Source organism: Castor canadensis, chromosome 2, assembly GCF_047511655.1.
Source record: "Castor canadensis chromosome 2, mCasCan1.hap1v2, whole genome shotgun sequence".
NCBI classification, from domain to species: Eukaryota; Metazoa; Chordata; class Mammalia; order Rodentia; family Castoridae; genus Castor; species Castor canadensis.
This window is the reverse complement of record NC_133387.1, coordinates 15,219,882-15,234,714: the sequence shown is the minus strand read 5'-3', so window position 1 is coordinate 15,234,714 and position 14,833 is coordinate 15,219,882. Positions and strand designations below refer to the sequence as shown.

The 14,833-nt window shown below is 49.6% G+C and overlaps 1 protein-coding gene across 5 annotated transcripts in view; it reads right to left on the bottom strand.

Annotated features, from left to right (window-relative positions):
- Positions 1-7,272: 7,272 nt before the first annotated feature.
- Dennd2a (DENN domain containing 2A) overlaps positions 7,273-14,833 on the bottom strand; it is a 96,429-nt gene continuing 88,868 nt past the window's right edge. For all 5 annotated transcript variants that reach the window (XM_074062032.1, XM_074062053.1, XM_074062058.1 and 2 more), the window contains 6 exons: positions 13,197-13,374; positions 11,503-11,544; positions 10,937-11,054; positions 10,163-10,408; positions 8,290-8,376; positions 7,273-7,581 (listed from right to left, as the gene is read on the bottom strand). In XM_074062032.1, the coding sequence (XP_073918133.1) occupies positions 7,550-7,581; positions 8,290-8,376; positions 10,163-10,408; positions 10,937-11,054; positions 11,503-11,544; positions 13,197-13,374 (703 nt within the window). In that variant the 3' untranslated portion in view covers positions 7,273-7,549. The remainder of the gene's footprint in view (positions 7,582-8,289; positions 8,377-10,162; positions 10,409-10,936; positions 11,055-11,502; positions 11,545-13,196; positions 13,375-14,833) is intronic.

Below are 14,833 nucleotides of genomic sequence, written 5' to 3'. Positions count from 1 at the left end.
CCATTCGTCATCACCAGCTCTTTATTTGGCATGCTGGGGGGACCTAATATGTGGGACCCCTGGAGTTTGGGCCTAGGGTTTGAAAGTCCAGTTTCACCTCTGCCTCCCACAGCAGGCTTGATCCTCACACACCAGGCTTTATTTACTTCCCCTTACACAGTCCCAATGATGTGCTCATCCTTTTTTATTAATAATGGGGTTTTGCTAAGTTGCCCAGGTTTGCCTCAGACTCCTGAGCTCAAGCAGTCCAAATCCAAGGACTTTAGCCTCCAAAGTAGCTGGGACTATAGGCATACACCACCATGCCAGGCTACATCATTTACTTATTTATTTTTTTGGTGGGACTAGGATTTGAACTCAGGGCTTCACACTTGCAAAGTAGTCGCTGTACCACTTGAGCTATACCTACGGTCCTCTTTGTTTTTTAAGGTAGGGTCCCCTTGTATAGACCAGGCTGGACTTAAACTTGATTCTCCTTCCTGTCTCCTGAGTGCTGGGATTATAAGTATGTACCACCACGCCTTGGTCTGTGTGTTTTATTTTCATTTGAGATACAATTCACATATCATAAAGTTCACATTTATTTATCTATTTATTTAATCTTGTAGTGCTGGGGCTCAAACTCAGCATCCCGCATGTCAGGCAAGAACTCCTGGTCCCACAGTTCATCCTTTTACAGTATAAAATTAGTTAGGTTTTAGTATGGTCACAAACTTGCTTTGCAACAATTGCCACTATCTGTTTCTAGGACATTTCATCACTCCAAACAATCTCAACTGATGCAGGTCTGGCTGGGAAGGATGGGGGCGAGGAGGTTAGGAACACTCCTTAGGAACACTGGGTGCTTTCCACATGCAGGATCAAAGGCCAGCAATTAGAGGGTGGCGACATCCAAGGGCAAGCTGTGGCAGCTTGGATGTGGGAGGGTTTGGTGTTAGGGGTCCTGCTTGGGTTAGGCAATTCAGGTGGAGTCAGGATTGGAAGGCAAATTGTAGGGATACAATTCTGGGCAGACCCCTCCTTGTCACTCCAAAGCTGTCTCTCCAAAGCCACCAGTCTTGGCCCCACAGTGCCCACTTTTGGTGTGACAGCCCAAGAGTCTGGCTGATGAAAGAGAACAGCCCTGTAGAGTGGTTCCTCACGCTGCTATCACCACAGCCAGTTGCCCACTGGAGTTCTGGGGGTGGGTGGCAGGCCGGGCCTGGTGCTGACTGGAGAGAAGCAAGGGAAGTGGTAGAATGGCCTTCCTCACGGGCCCTGCCTGGGGGCAGGGCTGCAGACCACCTCTGGTCCTGTCCAGAGCCTTAAAGCATGCAGGGTGGGGAAAAGCGAGCCTCACCCCTGAGCTTCTGGGGAAGCTTCAGGAACTGGGTGGGCAGTGGTCAGGCCCTGCCGCTCTGCTGGACTCTGGTCCTGCACACACCCATTGCACAGGCCCTTCCATACCTGTCACTCCTTAAGAACACAGGGCAACTGTGGGTCCATGGGAACCTGGAGTTCTCTCCAGAAAAGCAACTCATCCTCATTCTGTGCAGGGGTGGGGGGATAGCTGTGTGGTGGGAGGCCCCCAGGAGAGCTTGGGCTACAAGGCTGGACTGTGGACACTCAGAATCATGGGGCAGGGGTAGGAAGAAGAGTCGGCAGGTAAGGAGCCTCAAAGTTGAGGCTGTGTGTGTGCTCTGGCCCATTGCCAAGTTAGCTGGTGCCAAGTTAGAGGTTGGCACTGAGCCCCACCCAGGGACTGGTGAGGCCAAGGTGTGGGCACTGGACGAGCCACCAGTTAATTGGCGTTGATAGGCGTGGGAAGTAATGGCCCTGCTCACCTGCCTTTTGCTGCTCAGGTTAGCAGAGGAAGACTCCACATAAGTCCCCTCAACACAAAATTCAGCCAAAAGGTCATGAGTTCCCTTTTGTGTTTTTCAGCGGAACTAGGGTTTGAATTCAGGACTTTGAACTTACAAAGCAGGCACTCTACTGCTTGAGCCACACCTCCAGTCCATTTTGCTCTGGCTATTTTTTTGGAAGAGAGGGTCTCATGAACTATTTGCCTAGGCTGGCCTCAAGCCACAATCCTCCTGATCTCAGCTTCCCAAGTAGCTAGGATTACAGGTGTGCGCCACCAGTGCCCGGCTGCAATTGTGTATTGTTAACATACTAGATGCCCTGGTCATCCACCTGAAATGGTTTATTTGATGTTCCAAGACTTTCACCTCAATGAGATAAGGAGGAAATAGGGGTGGAGGGTGCCAAGGCTCCAGGAGTTGGCAGGATTGCTGGGTACTGCCCAGTGGGATGATGACCTGGTAGGCAGGAAAACACAGCCTCTTATTAGCCAGGGAAAGTATGTCAGCTTCCTTTCCCTCAGCTTTTCTAACCCCCATGGTTCGGACCCCATCCTAGGCCACACTGAGTGCTAAAAGCAAAGCAGGAGCAATGAAGGTTGGGCTGGAACTGGCTGAAGAGCACTTGCCTTGCATACTGGAGGCCTTGGGTATCTGGGATAAAGGACATGCCTGTCATAAGCAACAGGCCACCTCCCTTTGAGAAAGTACGCATGACCCTTAATGAACCACTGTCAGGTGACAGATAGTGCTACTCTTAGTGTTATTGTGAGGATCATTGATTTCATCACCATTTGTTTACCTTTATTAATTTATTTGTTTTTGCAGTGCAGGGGATCAAACCCAGGGCCTCAAGTATGCTAGGCAAGCATTGAACCACAGAGCTACATTTCAATCTAGCCATCAACCATGTATTAATGCCTACTCCATGCCACCTCCTGGTTTTAGGCTCTAAATTTAGCAGCAGGAATGATGTTCTGCAGTGATTAAATTAAGTGACTCAAGTATGAAAATGGAACAATGAGACCTCTTGAAACTATTCTAAGGGGGGAAAGGAGAATGACGGAGGGGATGAATTTAAGATTTTGTGGAGAGTGGAGTATGAGAGGCCTATGAGAACTTGACATAAGCACAGCTGTGCCCAACAATCTGCAGGCTGAGTTGGCACAGCCCCAGCCGCAGAAGGAGGGAGGGAAAAATGCAGCATGGCTGCTTTTCCTAAGATGGCAGTTTCCTCCTATTCCCCATGATAACCCCCCAGGCACCACCTCCTTGTTGGTCACTGTATATTACAAGCTTGTTGGAGGTGGATGAGGCTGTGGCTGTTGTGTGTCTCCATCAGAGGGCCAGGCCCACCTGACCCTAGCGTCTTTTGTCACGGCAAATAGATGGTGGGAGAGGAACTGTGATGAAGAAAATTCATGGGGACTGAGAATTAACAAAGTAAGAGGTAGAAAGTTCAGACAAAGAAGAAAGGCCCTGAAGAATCAGAGGGTGCACAACTGAAGGAGGGGAGATGTTGGTGAGGCCACCAAAGGGTCTGTAAGTCACAGGAAGAAGTTTGAACCACAGGCCCCAAAAGGACCTTAGGTTGTTTTAGAAAGATTGCTCTGGCTGTCGTGTGTCTCCATCTGAGCCCCGAGCCCACCTGACCTCAACTTTCTGCATGTTTGTCTTCTGGCTTTTGTCCTTTCTTCATCTCCTGTCATTCCCAGTTAGGTTTCTAGGATGAGCCCATGCAGGTTGCAAGAAGATATATTGTAAGCACTTTTGTAAATGTCACAATGTCCCCCCAGTGCAACAATAATAAAAAATAAAACTTAGTGATGAGCCCAATCACTATGGGCCACGCCCAATAAATGGCAGCTGTTCTTGTTGTTCTAAGCCTGGGTGACAGGACAGTTTTCTGATAATTTCTGAGAATTCATTCTTCTTCTTTTTTTTTTTTTGGTGGTGCTGGGGTTTGAACTTGTACTTGCTAGGCAGGTGCTCTACCACTTCAGCCATGCTCCCAGCCCTTCAGTTATCTTTCAGATAGGGTCTTGTGCTTTATCCAGGGGAAGGGAAGAAGGCTCTGATGGCAATCTTTCTACCTATATGGCCAGCCTTGCTGGGATTATAGATGTGCTCTACCACCCTGGCTTGTTATGTGATGGAGTCTCAGTAACTTTTTTCCAGGCTGGCTTTAGACTGTGATCCTGGGCTGGGAGAGTGGCTCAAGCGTTAGGGTGTCTGCCTAGCAAGTGTGAGGCCTTGAGTTCAAAACGCAGTACTGCCAACACAAAACAAAGCAAAACCTGTGATTCTCCTGACTTCAGCTTTCCTAGTAGCTAGGATTTTAGGCATGTGCCACCATGCCTGGCCCTTCCTTTCTCTTTTGTTCTAGGAGTGGGGATGGCTGCTTTCTCCCTCATATTAGCTATCTGTCTCCTCTTCCTCCTTCTCCTCCTTTTTATGGTGCTGGGGATGGAACCTAGCACCTCTCCTAAGCTAGACAAAGCTTTACTACTAAGCTAAATCCCCAGCCCAATCTGTGCTTCTTATTCAGATATACCAGTTGTACCCACAGTCACTCATGTCTTCCCTCCTCCAACCCCCACCCCAATACATGAACATCTCCAGTATTCCAGAAAATCCACCAACAATGCTACTCCAATTTTTTTCTCATGACTATGAGCAAACACATACATGCTCTTTATGGAGAATGTGGTTTTTTTTTTTTTTTTTGGTGGGGATTGGGATTTGAACTCAAGGCTTTGAGCTTGCAAAGAGGTGCTCTACCACTTGAGCCACACCTTCAGCCTTTGTTTTTTTTTTTTTTTTCAGTACTGTGGATGGGCCTTGTGCTTGCTAGGCAAGTGCTCTACCACTGAGCTACATCCCTGGTCCTTTTTTTTTTTTTTCAATACTGAGGTTTGAACTCAGGGCCTACACCTTGAGCCACTCCACCAGCCCTTTTTTATAATGGGTTTGTTTGAGATAGGGTCTGCCAAACTTGGAACTGTGATCCCCCTTATCTCTGCCTCCTGAGTAGTTAGGATTACAGATGTGAGCCACCGGTGCTCTGCTGTGTATGTTTTAAAGCAGGGTCTTACTTTATAGCCCATCCTACCACTTCAGCCTCTTTAGTGCTGGGATTATAGCACCCACACCCTGTTTTATATGTATATTTTACATTAAGCAAAAGTGAAAATAAAAGTAGGGCGACTGGGATAAGATATTTCTACAAAGGGCCTCATGCTTGCTAGGCAGGTGCTCTACCACTTGAGCCACTCCACCAGTCCACAAATATGCTTTTCTCAGTGTTCTTTATAATATTAAAAATCCAAATATCCTGCATACATAAAAAAGCACAAAGGTCTGGTGAATTACCTTTAGTGAACGTATAGGATAGAATATTACATAGTCATTAAGAATGTTGATAAATCTGCATGTTTATTCACTTGGAGATCTGAGGTAAACAACATAGTGGGAAATAAGTTAGAGAAGGAAGTAGGTTTCAAACATTAAGTGATCTTTTGGGTCAGTATAAAAATACACAGAATATTAATAAAATGACTAAGCTGAGGATCTTGTCAGACACGCTTTCCAAGCTCCCATGCTTACAGTCTCATTTAGACACACCTACTCTGGTTAACTTCCCCCTAAAGGGTGGGAATGGAACTCAGGGTCTCGAGGAGCTAGGTGATGCCCTACCCCAAGCCTCATCTCCAGCCCTACTCAGGTTAACTTTTATACATAGCCTGGTCCTGGCATTCTGGGGAGTCTCTGAGAATGTGATTTAACTATGGATCCTCGTTTTTTTTTTTTTTTTTCAGTACTGGGGCTTGTACTCAGAGCCTTCACCTTGAGCCACTCTACCAGCCCTATTTTGTGATGGGTTTTTTGAGATAGGGTCTCATGAATGATTTGCCCAGGTTGACTTTGAACCATGATCCTCCTGATCTCTGCCTTCTGAGTAGCTAGGATAATAGGCGTGAGCCACCAGTGCCCAGCTTGGATTCTCTCTCTTGAAAAACAAATTGACGTCCTAAATCTTGGCTATGATTCTGGGGTGGGGATGGTCCAGGACCTTGGTTAAAAATCCCTAATATAGGCTGGGCATGGTGGTTCACACCTGTAATTCCAGCTATTTGAGAGGCAGAGATCAGAAGGATTGCCACTTGAGGCCAACCTCTGCAAAAAATTAGCAAGAGCCCATCTCAACCTATAACCTGGACATGGTAGTAGACATCTATAATCTCAGCTACATGAGAAATGTAAGTAGGAATATTGTGGGCAAACACTGAGACCCTATTTGAAAAAATATTAAAGCAAAAAGGACTGAAGGTATGGCTCAAGCAGTAGAGTGCCTGCCTAACAAGTGGGAGGCCCTGAGTTCAAACCGCAGTACTGTCAAAAAGAAACAAAAACCAAAAAACTCTACTGTACAACTGGAGGTCAACCTCATCCTCATTTTCCTCTTGTTCCTATTTTGCCTCAGAAGAACCCCTTCTTCCAACTCCCTAAAAAGTCAGAGGACGTGTATTAGGCAGCACAGGCCCCCTGCGCCATTGCCAGGCTCAGAGGTCAGCCTTTCTGTGTTTCTGTCAGGGTTTCTGGTGTGTGCAGGGTGGTGGCCCTAAGGCCAGCTCTGAGAACCTGCCTGTGCTGTACACAGTCTCTTACAACCTCCCCACTGTCCCCTCATAAGATGCCTCCCAGACTGTGGAGCCTCCTATACCTGCCTCCTGTGGTCCAAAGGACAGTGCACCTCTTTGGGTTGCACAAGTGTAGCGAGGCCGCCCCACTGTTTTGTCCCACTCTTCTGATCAATGTCAACAACAAAAGCCCTTCTCACCAATCCTGCACACATGCTGCGTCATTAATTTGTATCTGGCTCCCTGGAATAAGATGGGAATGGGGTCACATTAGTGGCCTAAGTGTCACAAGGTAGGCTCCAGGCAACATCATAAATTTTAGGACCCCAAGAACATTTTATGAACAAAGTTTACAAAGTTCCTGTTTCTGTGTGTCCCTCTAATGTCATGGGCTGCTAGGGTGAGGAGGGTTCTAATGGGGAAAAAAGTGAACAGTCCATTTGGGAAGAGGGGAGTAAGTCCCTGGAGTCTGCCACCAGGTGGCATCACTGACTAGTCCAGAAGAACCTGTCCTGCTGGGGACTGCCACACACCTCTGCCACTCCTACTCTGGCCTCCACGTCAGCCAAGGAAGGGTGGATCCTGAACCTGTGGGCACTGTCTGTAGGTATAGCCAGTCCTTCCCCCAGTCCTAACCAGGGCAGAACCTTGATCCTGTTCTCTGGTCACCACCACTGCTTCCCATCTTCTCCCTCCATGTAGTCCAGAGCTGCCTCTAGACCGGCCCAGAAGACATGAAACAGAGCAGGAGAGATTTTTCTTGGCCCTGGCAAATGAAAAGAACATCCAAACACTTTTCTTCTTTTTAATATCCAAGATTTAAAAAACCCCAAATCCAAAACCAAACACAGTGACAATGGTTTGTAGGTTGGCAGCTCCCTTTCTGGGCCATCCTGAGGAGCAGGAATTCTGGGTAGGTTGCAGGCCGGGCTGGTGGCTGGCACCCATCCTGGTCACTCTCCTAGCACCTGGAACAGCCCAGGGCCCAACCTTGCAGAAAGGCTGCTGGAACTGTTTGAAGCCTGTGGAAGCTCAAGGAGGAAGGTTTCCCTGGCAGCTGAGCTGAGGTTATTTCTTGTGGAGAAACTTCATTTTACTGCCTGTAAAAGAAAATGAGAACATTTTGTCAGACAGACAGACAGGCAGGGCGAGTTCAATGGTCCCCCTTCCATCCAGATTCTGTGTGGACATCCATGGCCCTGTGCCACCCCAGAAGCCTCACTCCTTGTTCTGGAGAAGCTGGGATTTCTCCTTGTCTGGAGTTGGCCCTCTGGGTCCTCAGGCACCTGCCTCCCCCCAGCCCCCATAAGGGCTCTTGCTCACATTTGGGAGGTATTAAAGAAAGAACGTTAGAGAGTTCAGGAGGGGTGGCTTCTGATACAGTAATAAAGGGAGAACTGAGTGGCTAGGGTCCCTAAGGTGCCAGCAGCTTGGCATGTAGGAGGGAAGGTCCTTCACACCCTTCCTGGGCCCTGCCCCCTCTAATCTTTTGGAGGCTGGGCTGAGGCCTCACTGCTGGAATCCCTGCTTATTCCAGTACTGCATCTTCTGCTGTGTTCCCATAAGACTTAGCAGTGGAGGTGACAGCAAAAGACAGCAAGATGGCCCTGGGGCCCAGAAAAGGCAAGGGGGTGGGGTTGTTCCCTCTGTTTCCACACTGGGGACAGGTTAGGACTGGAGGTTTGAATCCCAGCCCCCACTGGAGGCAGGACCCTGCATTTAGGTCCCTGCTCTTGGGCAGCAACTGGCCAATTCTCTAAGAGAGTTTGGAACAGAGGCTGGTGACAGGGGAGAGACCCGGCTCTTACCCAGTCCCTTAAGGAACTTATTGACACCGCTGTGTTCTCCGCTGGGGAGGGTTTCCAGGTACTCTTGGGCTCGGACCTCAAACAGACCTGGAGATAAGAGATACCCCAGCCATTTCAGTTCCTCTTGTTTGTACTTCTACATGAATCTCTTTCCTGACCATCAGAGGGAAAAGAAAGCTTGCTGCTGAGCTGAAGCTATTCCTATAAATATGTCTGAATCATGAGATTTATAAAAATTTTTATCATGCTTATAATTGCCCAACTTGTGCAACAACTGTCTTTGGAAAACTGTGAGGCCAGCTCATACACAAAATCCTACTTTTACTCAACAAACTCCTTCCAAGTGTCTACACAATGCCTAGTACTCGGTTTCAAAGATGAATCAGATGGCAGATGAGCTCCCAGATGCTCCCATTTCTTTGTGCTTTCTGTTAGGGGGACCCTGATCAAGTGGCATAGCTCCCTGGGAATCTCACTGCCGGGGTGAACTGTGGAAGGCTGGACCTGCCATCTCGTGGACCCCCTGGACTCTAACCCTGGTAACTCTGGCTTTGTTTCTGATGGATCTTCCATGGACAGGGAGTTTCTTCCATGTCACTGTCACCTGTCTTAGCAAATAGTGACCTGTAAACACCCCTGCACTCCTCCAACTGCCATTAAACCCAGGGCCTGGCACTTGCTAGGCAAGTGCTCTACCACTCGAGCCACGCCCTCAGTCCTTTTGTTTGTGTTTTGTTTTAACTCTGCCAGGCTAGCCTCAAATTTGCTGTCCTCCTGCCTCCATCTCATGAGCAGCTGGGATTATTTGCCCAGCTCTGTAAGCACATTGAAATGTACCCAGCTGCATGCTGTGGTTCAGGCCTGTAATCCTAACTACTCGGGAGGCTGAGATAGGAAAGACTGTGGTTCGAGGCCAGGCTGGGCAAACAGTTTGTGAGACTCCATCTCCAAAATAACAAGAGCAAAATGGACTGGAGTAGTAGCTCAAGTGGTAGAGCACCTGCCTCCTGCTTTACAAGCATGAAGCCCTGAGTTCAAATCCCAGTTCCACCAGAAACAAAAAACAAACCCACAGAAACAAATGTACCCAGCAGCTCTTCTAATTAAAGGGACTCTTCCATAAGGTGCACCATCACTCTCTAATCGATTTCCTTCAAACCTGCAAAGACCCCTGAGCAGATCTACCTGGAATATGGCTGCCCTGTGCAAAGGGCTGTGGGAACACAGGCTTCACTCAGTCTGAGTTCCCAGCACAGAGCCCTCCCAGGCCAGGTGACCCTCCATGCGGCCACTCAGAGGAGAGGCTGACTCCCCCTGTGATAGCCTTCCCAGCATTCTAGACTTCAGATTCCTGAGCGGGCTGACACAGTGCACAAAACAGACTGGAATGGCTTCTCCCTTGTTTCTGACTCCTGCCTTCCTCCATTCCTAGAAGTATGACGGAACCCAGGCACAGGGACAGGGTGATGGTAGGAGAAGGGAGGAGGAGGAATAGGAGGAAAGGAACCCAGGAAAGGGAGAAGGGCAGCAGAGAGGAGCAAAGGGTGTTTCACCTTTTTTTTTTTTTTTTTTTTTTTTGCCATACCAGGGCTTGAACTCAGGGACTACACCTTGAGCCACTCCACCAGCCCTTTTTGTATTAGATATTTTTAGATAGGGTCTTGTGAACCATTGCCCCAGGCTGGCTTTGAACCATGATCCTCCTGATCTCTGCCTCCTGAGTAGCTAGGATTACAGGTGTGAGCCACCAGTGCCCGGCTAGCTGTTCTCTCTTGAGTTTTGTTGTGTTGGACAAAGGAGTAGGAAGGAAGCCTTTCCCCACCTGCAGTCTGAGAATCCCCAGCTCCCTGCCCCAGCATGGAAGGCACCCAACCCTTGGCATCCTGCCGACGTAGCTCCCGCTCCTGGATGAAGCCGCGGAATGTCTGGGTCTCCATGAAGACCTCCAGGAATCGGCGGAGGCTCTTGGAGGACACGGCTTTGCGGAAGGCCTCCCGCTGTAGGGTCCTCTCCTCACGCTCCCCTGATGTCAGGAACAAGGAGTAGTGACCCACGATCTCCACGAAGAAGCGAACAAAGGCTTCAGACACCACCTCGTTCAAGGGACTGGACTCAGGGCCTGGGCAAGGAGGGAAAGGCCAGGGGTAATGAGGACAGACAACTGGCCAGAGCTGGTGTGTGATCACAGCCAGGTCCCTGGTGGTTAACCACCCCCCCCCACCAGGTAAAACTCATTTCTTTTTTTGGTGGTAATGGGCTTTGAACTCAGTGCCTCATATTTGCTAGGCAGTTGCTCTACCACTTGAGCCACTCTTCCAGCTCTGTTTTTCTTGTGTTGGGTAATTTGGAGATAGGGTCTCAAGAACTGTTTGCCCAGGCTGGCTTTGAACCACAATCCTCTTGATCTCTGCCTCCTGGGTAGCTAGGATTATAGGGATGAGCCACCAGCGCCTGGCTGTAAAAGTCATTTTAGGCCAAAATGGGGGTGATGAGAAATTTTTCCCACAATCCCTTGTTGAAATGAAATGCTGACCCCACTTTCTCTCCTCATGCCTCTCTTGCCCACTTTCTGTCTTAGACCAAAGGGAATGAGTGGCCATCGTCCAGCTGCTCGTGGCCCTCTCGGTGGAGGAGGGGCTGCACTTACCGTATGTGCAGTCCAGGGACCCCCCATCCTGGTCACTGGCCAGGTCATTCCTCTGCTCCAGAATGTGTTCCAGGGCCACCTGAAGCTTCCGGGGCAGAATGGAATCCTCATCGTCCATCTGTCAAGCAGAAGAAGCAGGTAGACTATGGCGCAGGTGCTTCTGGGTGATCCTGGGCAGTGGTTGCATCCTGGCCAGCCCCAGACACTGGCTCCACTGCCGGACAGGCCAGCTCAGCTCCCAGGTTAGTGGAAGGAACATGACTGAGAGCCTGAGACTTGAGGTTTGAATCTCCATCCTACTTTTTACAAGTTGTTCGAGCCTCAGTTTCCCACTTGTAAAACGGGCTCCCAATCGATAACTACTTCACTGTGGATATTAAAACCACACATTTTCATTGTGAAAGTGCTTCCCACTCAGCAGATAGATGGTAGATGTCTTCCACTGTCCCCACCCTGTAGGGCAGCTGGTGGTCATCAGGGACCCTAGCGACAGCAGATGACCCATGTGATCCAAAGCTGGCTTTCTGATCTGGGCCTGGGGAAGGGCCAACCCTGAGGACACTCACCTGTCTGAGGAACCGATCATTGATGAGGTCAACCACAAGGACCTACAGGACGGAGGAAAAGGGACAGTATTGTCACTAGGGCTTCCCAGATAGAGATGGAACTTTGGCCTTTCTCTCTCTTGGCATCCAGAGGCAGCTGTGGTGGGTGGGGATGTGGGGGGACAGTTGTTGTTTCTTGATGTTGCCACCACAGATACAGATGATGAAGTGGGTTCTTCCCACACTGACCGCAGGCCTGGACACACATGCGCCCCAGCTAGACTTTGGGCCCTGTTCTCAGACTGGCCACGGCAGCTTCTCTGACTTGTGGTTTAAAAGTATGTGGGTTACTAGAGCGGGGAAAAACACTTGTTCCCATCTTGCTCAACTCCATCACTCCCCAGTCTGAACCTTGTCACGTCTCACCTGGGGACGCTAAGATTTTCAGAAGGAGACATTTTCCCCTCCCCACTCAGGGTGGGCTGAGACCTAGGGCCAGGCCGGGGTGTGTAAGCAAGGTGCCTAGTGTGCAATGTTTAAGGAGACCCTATGTGCCGGCTCTGACTGGTCCCTCACTCAGACCCCAGCTTAGGCTGCTGGCTAAGGGGCCTGGATGGCCACCCTAGCCACATGTGGGCTCTGATATACCCCAAGACCTGCAGAGAAGCTGAGGAAGGTCTCTCCTATCCCCCACCCCCAACTTCTGGGGCTGAATTGAGGTGTGGAAGGATCACAAGACATCTGCAAACCCGTTGTCTTTAGGCACCTAGAGGACCAGCCTCTCCAGCCCTGGGAGAATGTGGGCCAGGTGGACAGACCTGCTGAGTTGAGGACTGAGTGGCACTGTTCAGTCCCCTTCCACTTAACTTCTGATTGCTGGAGCTTCCAGTACATGGGGGCAGAAACTACTTAGAGGAAGGGGATGAAATAACTCCAGAAATGACAAGTAGCACTTTCCCCACTTGTATATTAATCTAAAAACCCAGAGTGTGACCACAACAAGGCACTGTTGATGGTCTTTTGTTTGTTTGTTTTTTGTGGTACCGGGGCTTGAACTGAGGGCCTACACTTTGAGCCACTCCACCAGCCCATTTTTGTGATGGGATTTTTCAAGATAAGGTCTCTCAAACTATTTGCCTGGGCTGGCTTTGAACCACAATCCTCCTGATCTCTGCATCCTGAGTAGTGAGGAGCCCCCTGGCACAAGTGGTTTTCTTTCTTTCTTTTCTTTTCTCTTTTTTTTTTTTTTTTTGAGACAGGGATATGTAGCCCAGGCTGGCCTCAAATTTTTGCTCTTCCTGCTTCAGCTTCCTGAGTGCTGGAACTACAGGCGTGTACCACCACACCTAGCTTGGTGGTTGTCTTTTATAAATGATACTTCAAAGGATACATTATAGGCACACCACCCTTGCCCATTCTGTCATTGGTTCCCGCACACATTCCGGTAGGTTACCCACGTCTTCCTGTGCTGCCTTCCCTTGGTGCAGGGGTGGGGGTGGGGGAAGGGGCAGGACAGGGCAGGTGTTCTGGCTAGGACTTCATGGCTGCCTTTCTCATTGCTGCTTACAATGGACATTTCATTTGAAAGGGAAAACAAGGATGTTAGTTGTTGAGGGGTCAACTGAGCCAGACTCCTGCAGGACCTGTCACAAACCAAGCCACCCCCATTCCTGTGCTCTCTGCCCCAAGGGAGGGAGACGACGGATAGGGCTCACCTCTTCCAGTGGCAGCTCCCTGAGCACTGGCAGCGAGCTGGACAGCAGCCCGATGAGGAAGGGGGTGGGCGAGCACACGATGTCGATCATGGCGGGCGGCAGCACAGGGATGTAGGTGTGCTGCCAGCTGAAGGGGTAGATGAGTGCCACCATTGCGTGGCAGCACTTGGACAGGGTGCTGCAGCCGGGGGAACAAGACGGAGAAGAGGCGGGCTCAGCACAGGTGAGAATGGGCCTCCATCCCAAAGGAGGGCACGGTTTGTCCCTGAAGGTTCGGGGCTGGCAGCTTGGTCCTCTGGGTGGCAGTGTTGAGGTAGGGGGGAACCCTGAGGAGGTGGGGCCGGGGGAAGGTGATGAGGTCTTGGGGGCTCCACCCACATGCATGGGTTGAATGTTTGGAGTGGGTCAGGTCTGGGAACACAAAGGTTGTTGTTATAAAGAGAGTGAGCCAGCCCCGAACCAGCCCTCTCCCGGGCCTCTAGCTTGTTAGGTAAGCACTCTGCCACTTGAACTACAACCCCAGCCTTTGGGGTTTTTGGGGGCGGTACTGGGATTTGAACTCAGGGCCTCATGCTTGCTAGGCAGGCCCTCTATCACTTGAGCCACTCTGCCAGCCCTTTTTTGTGTTGAGTATTCTTGAGATAGAGTCTTGCAAACTATTTGCTTGGGACTGGCCTCAAACCTTGATCCTCCTGATCTCTGCCTCCTGAGTAGCTAGGATTACAGGTGTGAGCCACCAGCACCCAGTTTTACTTTCTTTTTTTTTTGGTAGTATTAGGTACTTACACAAAGCCCTATACTTGCTAGGCAGGTGCTCTACCACTTGAGCCATGCCTTTTTTGGTTCAGTTGTTTTTCAGGTAGGGTGTCTTGTTTTTGCCCAGGGCCAGCCTTGGACAGAGACCCTCCTGCCTATGGCTTCCTTCGTAGCTGGGTTTACAGACATGCATCACCACACCTGGCTTGCTGATTGAGATGGGGTCTTGGCAACTGTTTGCCCAGGCTGGCCTTGAGTAATGGCCCACCTGCTCTCCACCTCCTGAGTAGTTTGGATTGCAGGTGTGAGCCACTGCACCCAACACATACACAAAAATACTTATTTGCCAAAAAAATTACACATAAATATTAGCCCTCTTTTCCATCCTACTCCCATTTGGGGGCCCCCAAACTAACAAGGGTACTGTTACATCTGGTTCACTTAGAAACCAGAAATAATCATTCTCCAAGTAATAGAGGGGCCAGGAAATGCCTCTTGGCACCACAGCATCCAGGTATTGCGCTGATCTTTGTCCTTTTCTTCAATCCTCACCCCCAAATGAGGACAATGCTACCCCAAGATTTCATTCTTAGCACTGTAAAACTTACTTTATCAGCTGAGTAAGAGTGACCAGAATAATTAAGTTAGGACTTCGGTTAAGCAAAGTGTTATCAACCATGGAGCCAGAGTTGGGGCAAAGTGACTTTGACACCTTTGAAAGGATGGAGCGCTCCACCTTCTCCAAGCAGAGAACCTTATTCCTAAGGCACAGCTTTATCCCAGAGTCCAGGATGTCAGTCTTTCAGTGAAATGCTTTCCCTGGGCTTACTTTCCTCACTCTGTATGTAGATCACTGCATGTCTGGAATTTACCTTGTTCAA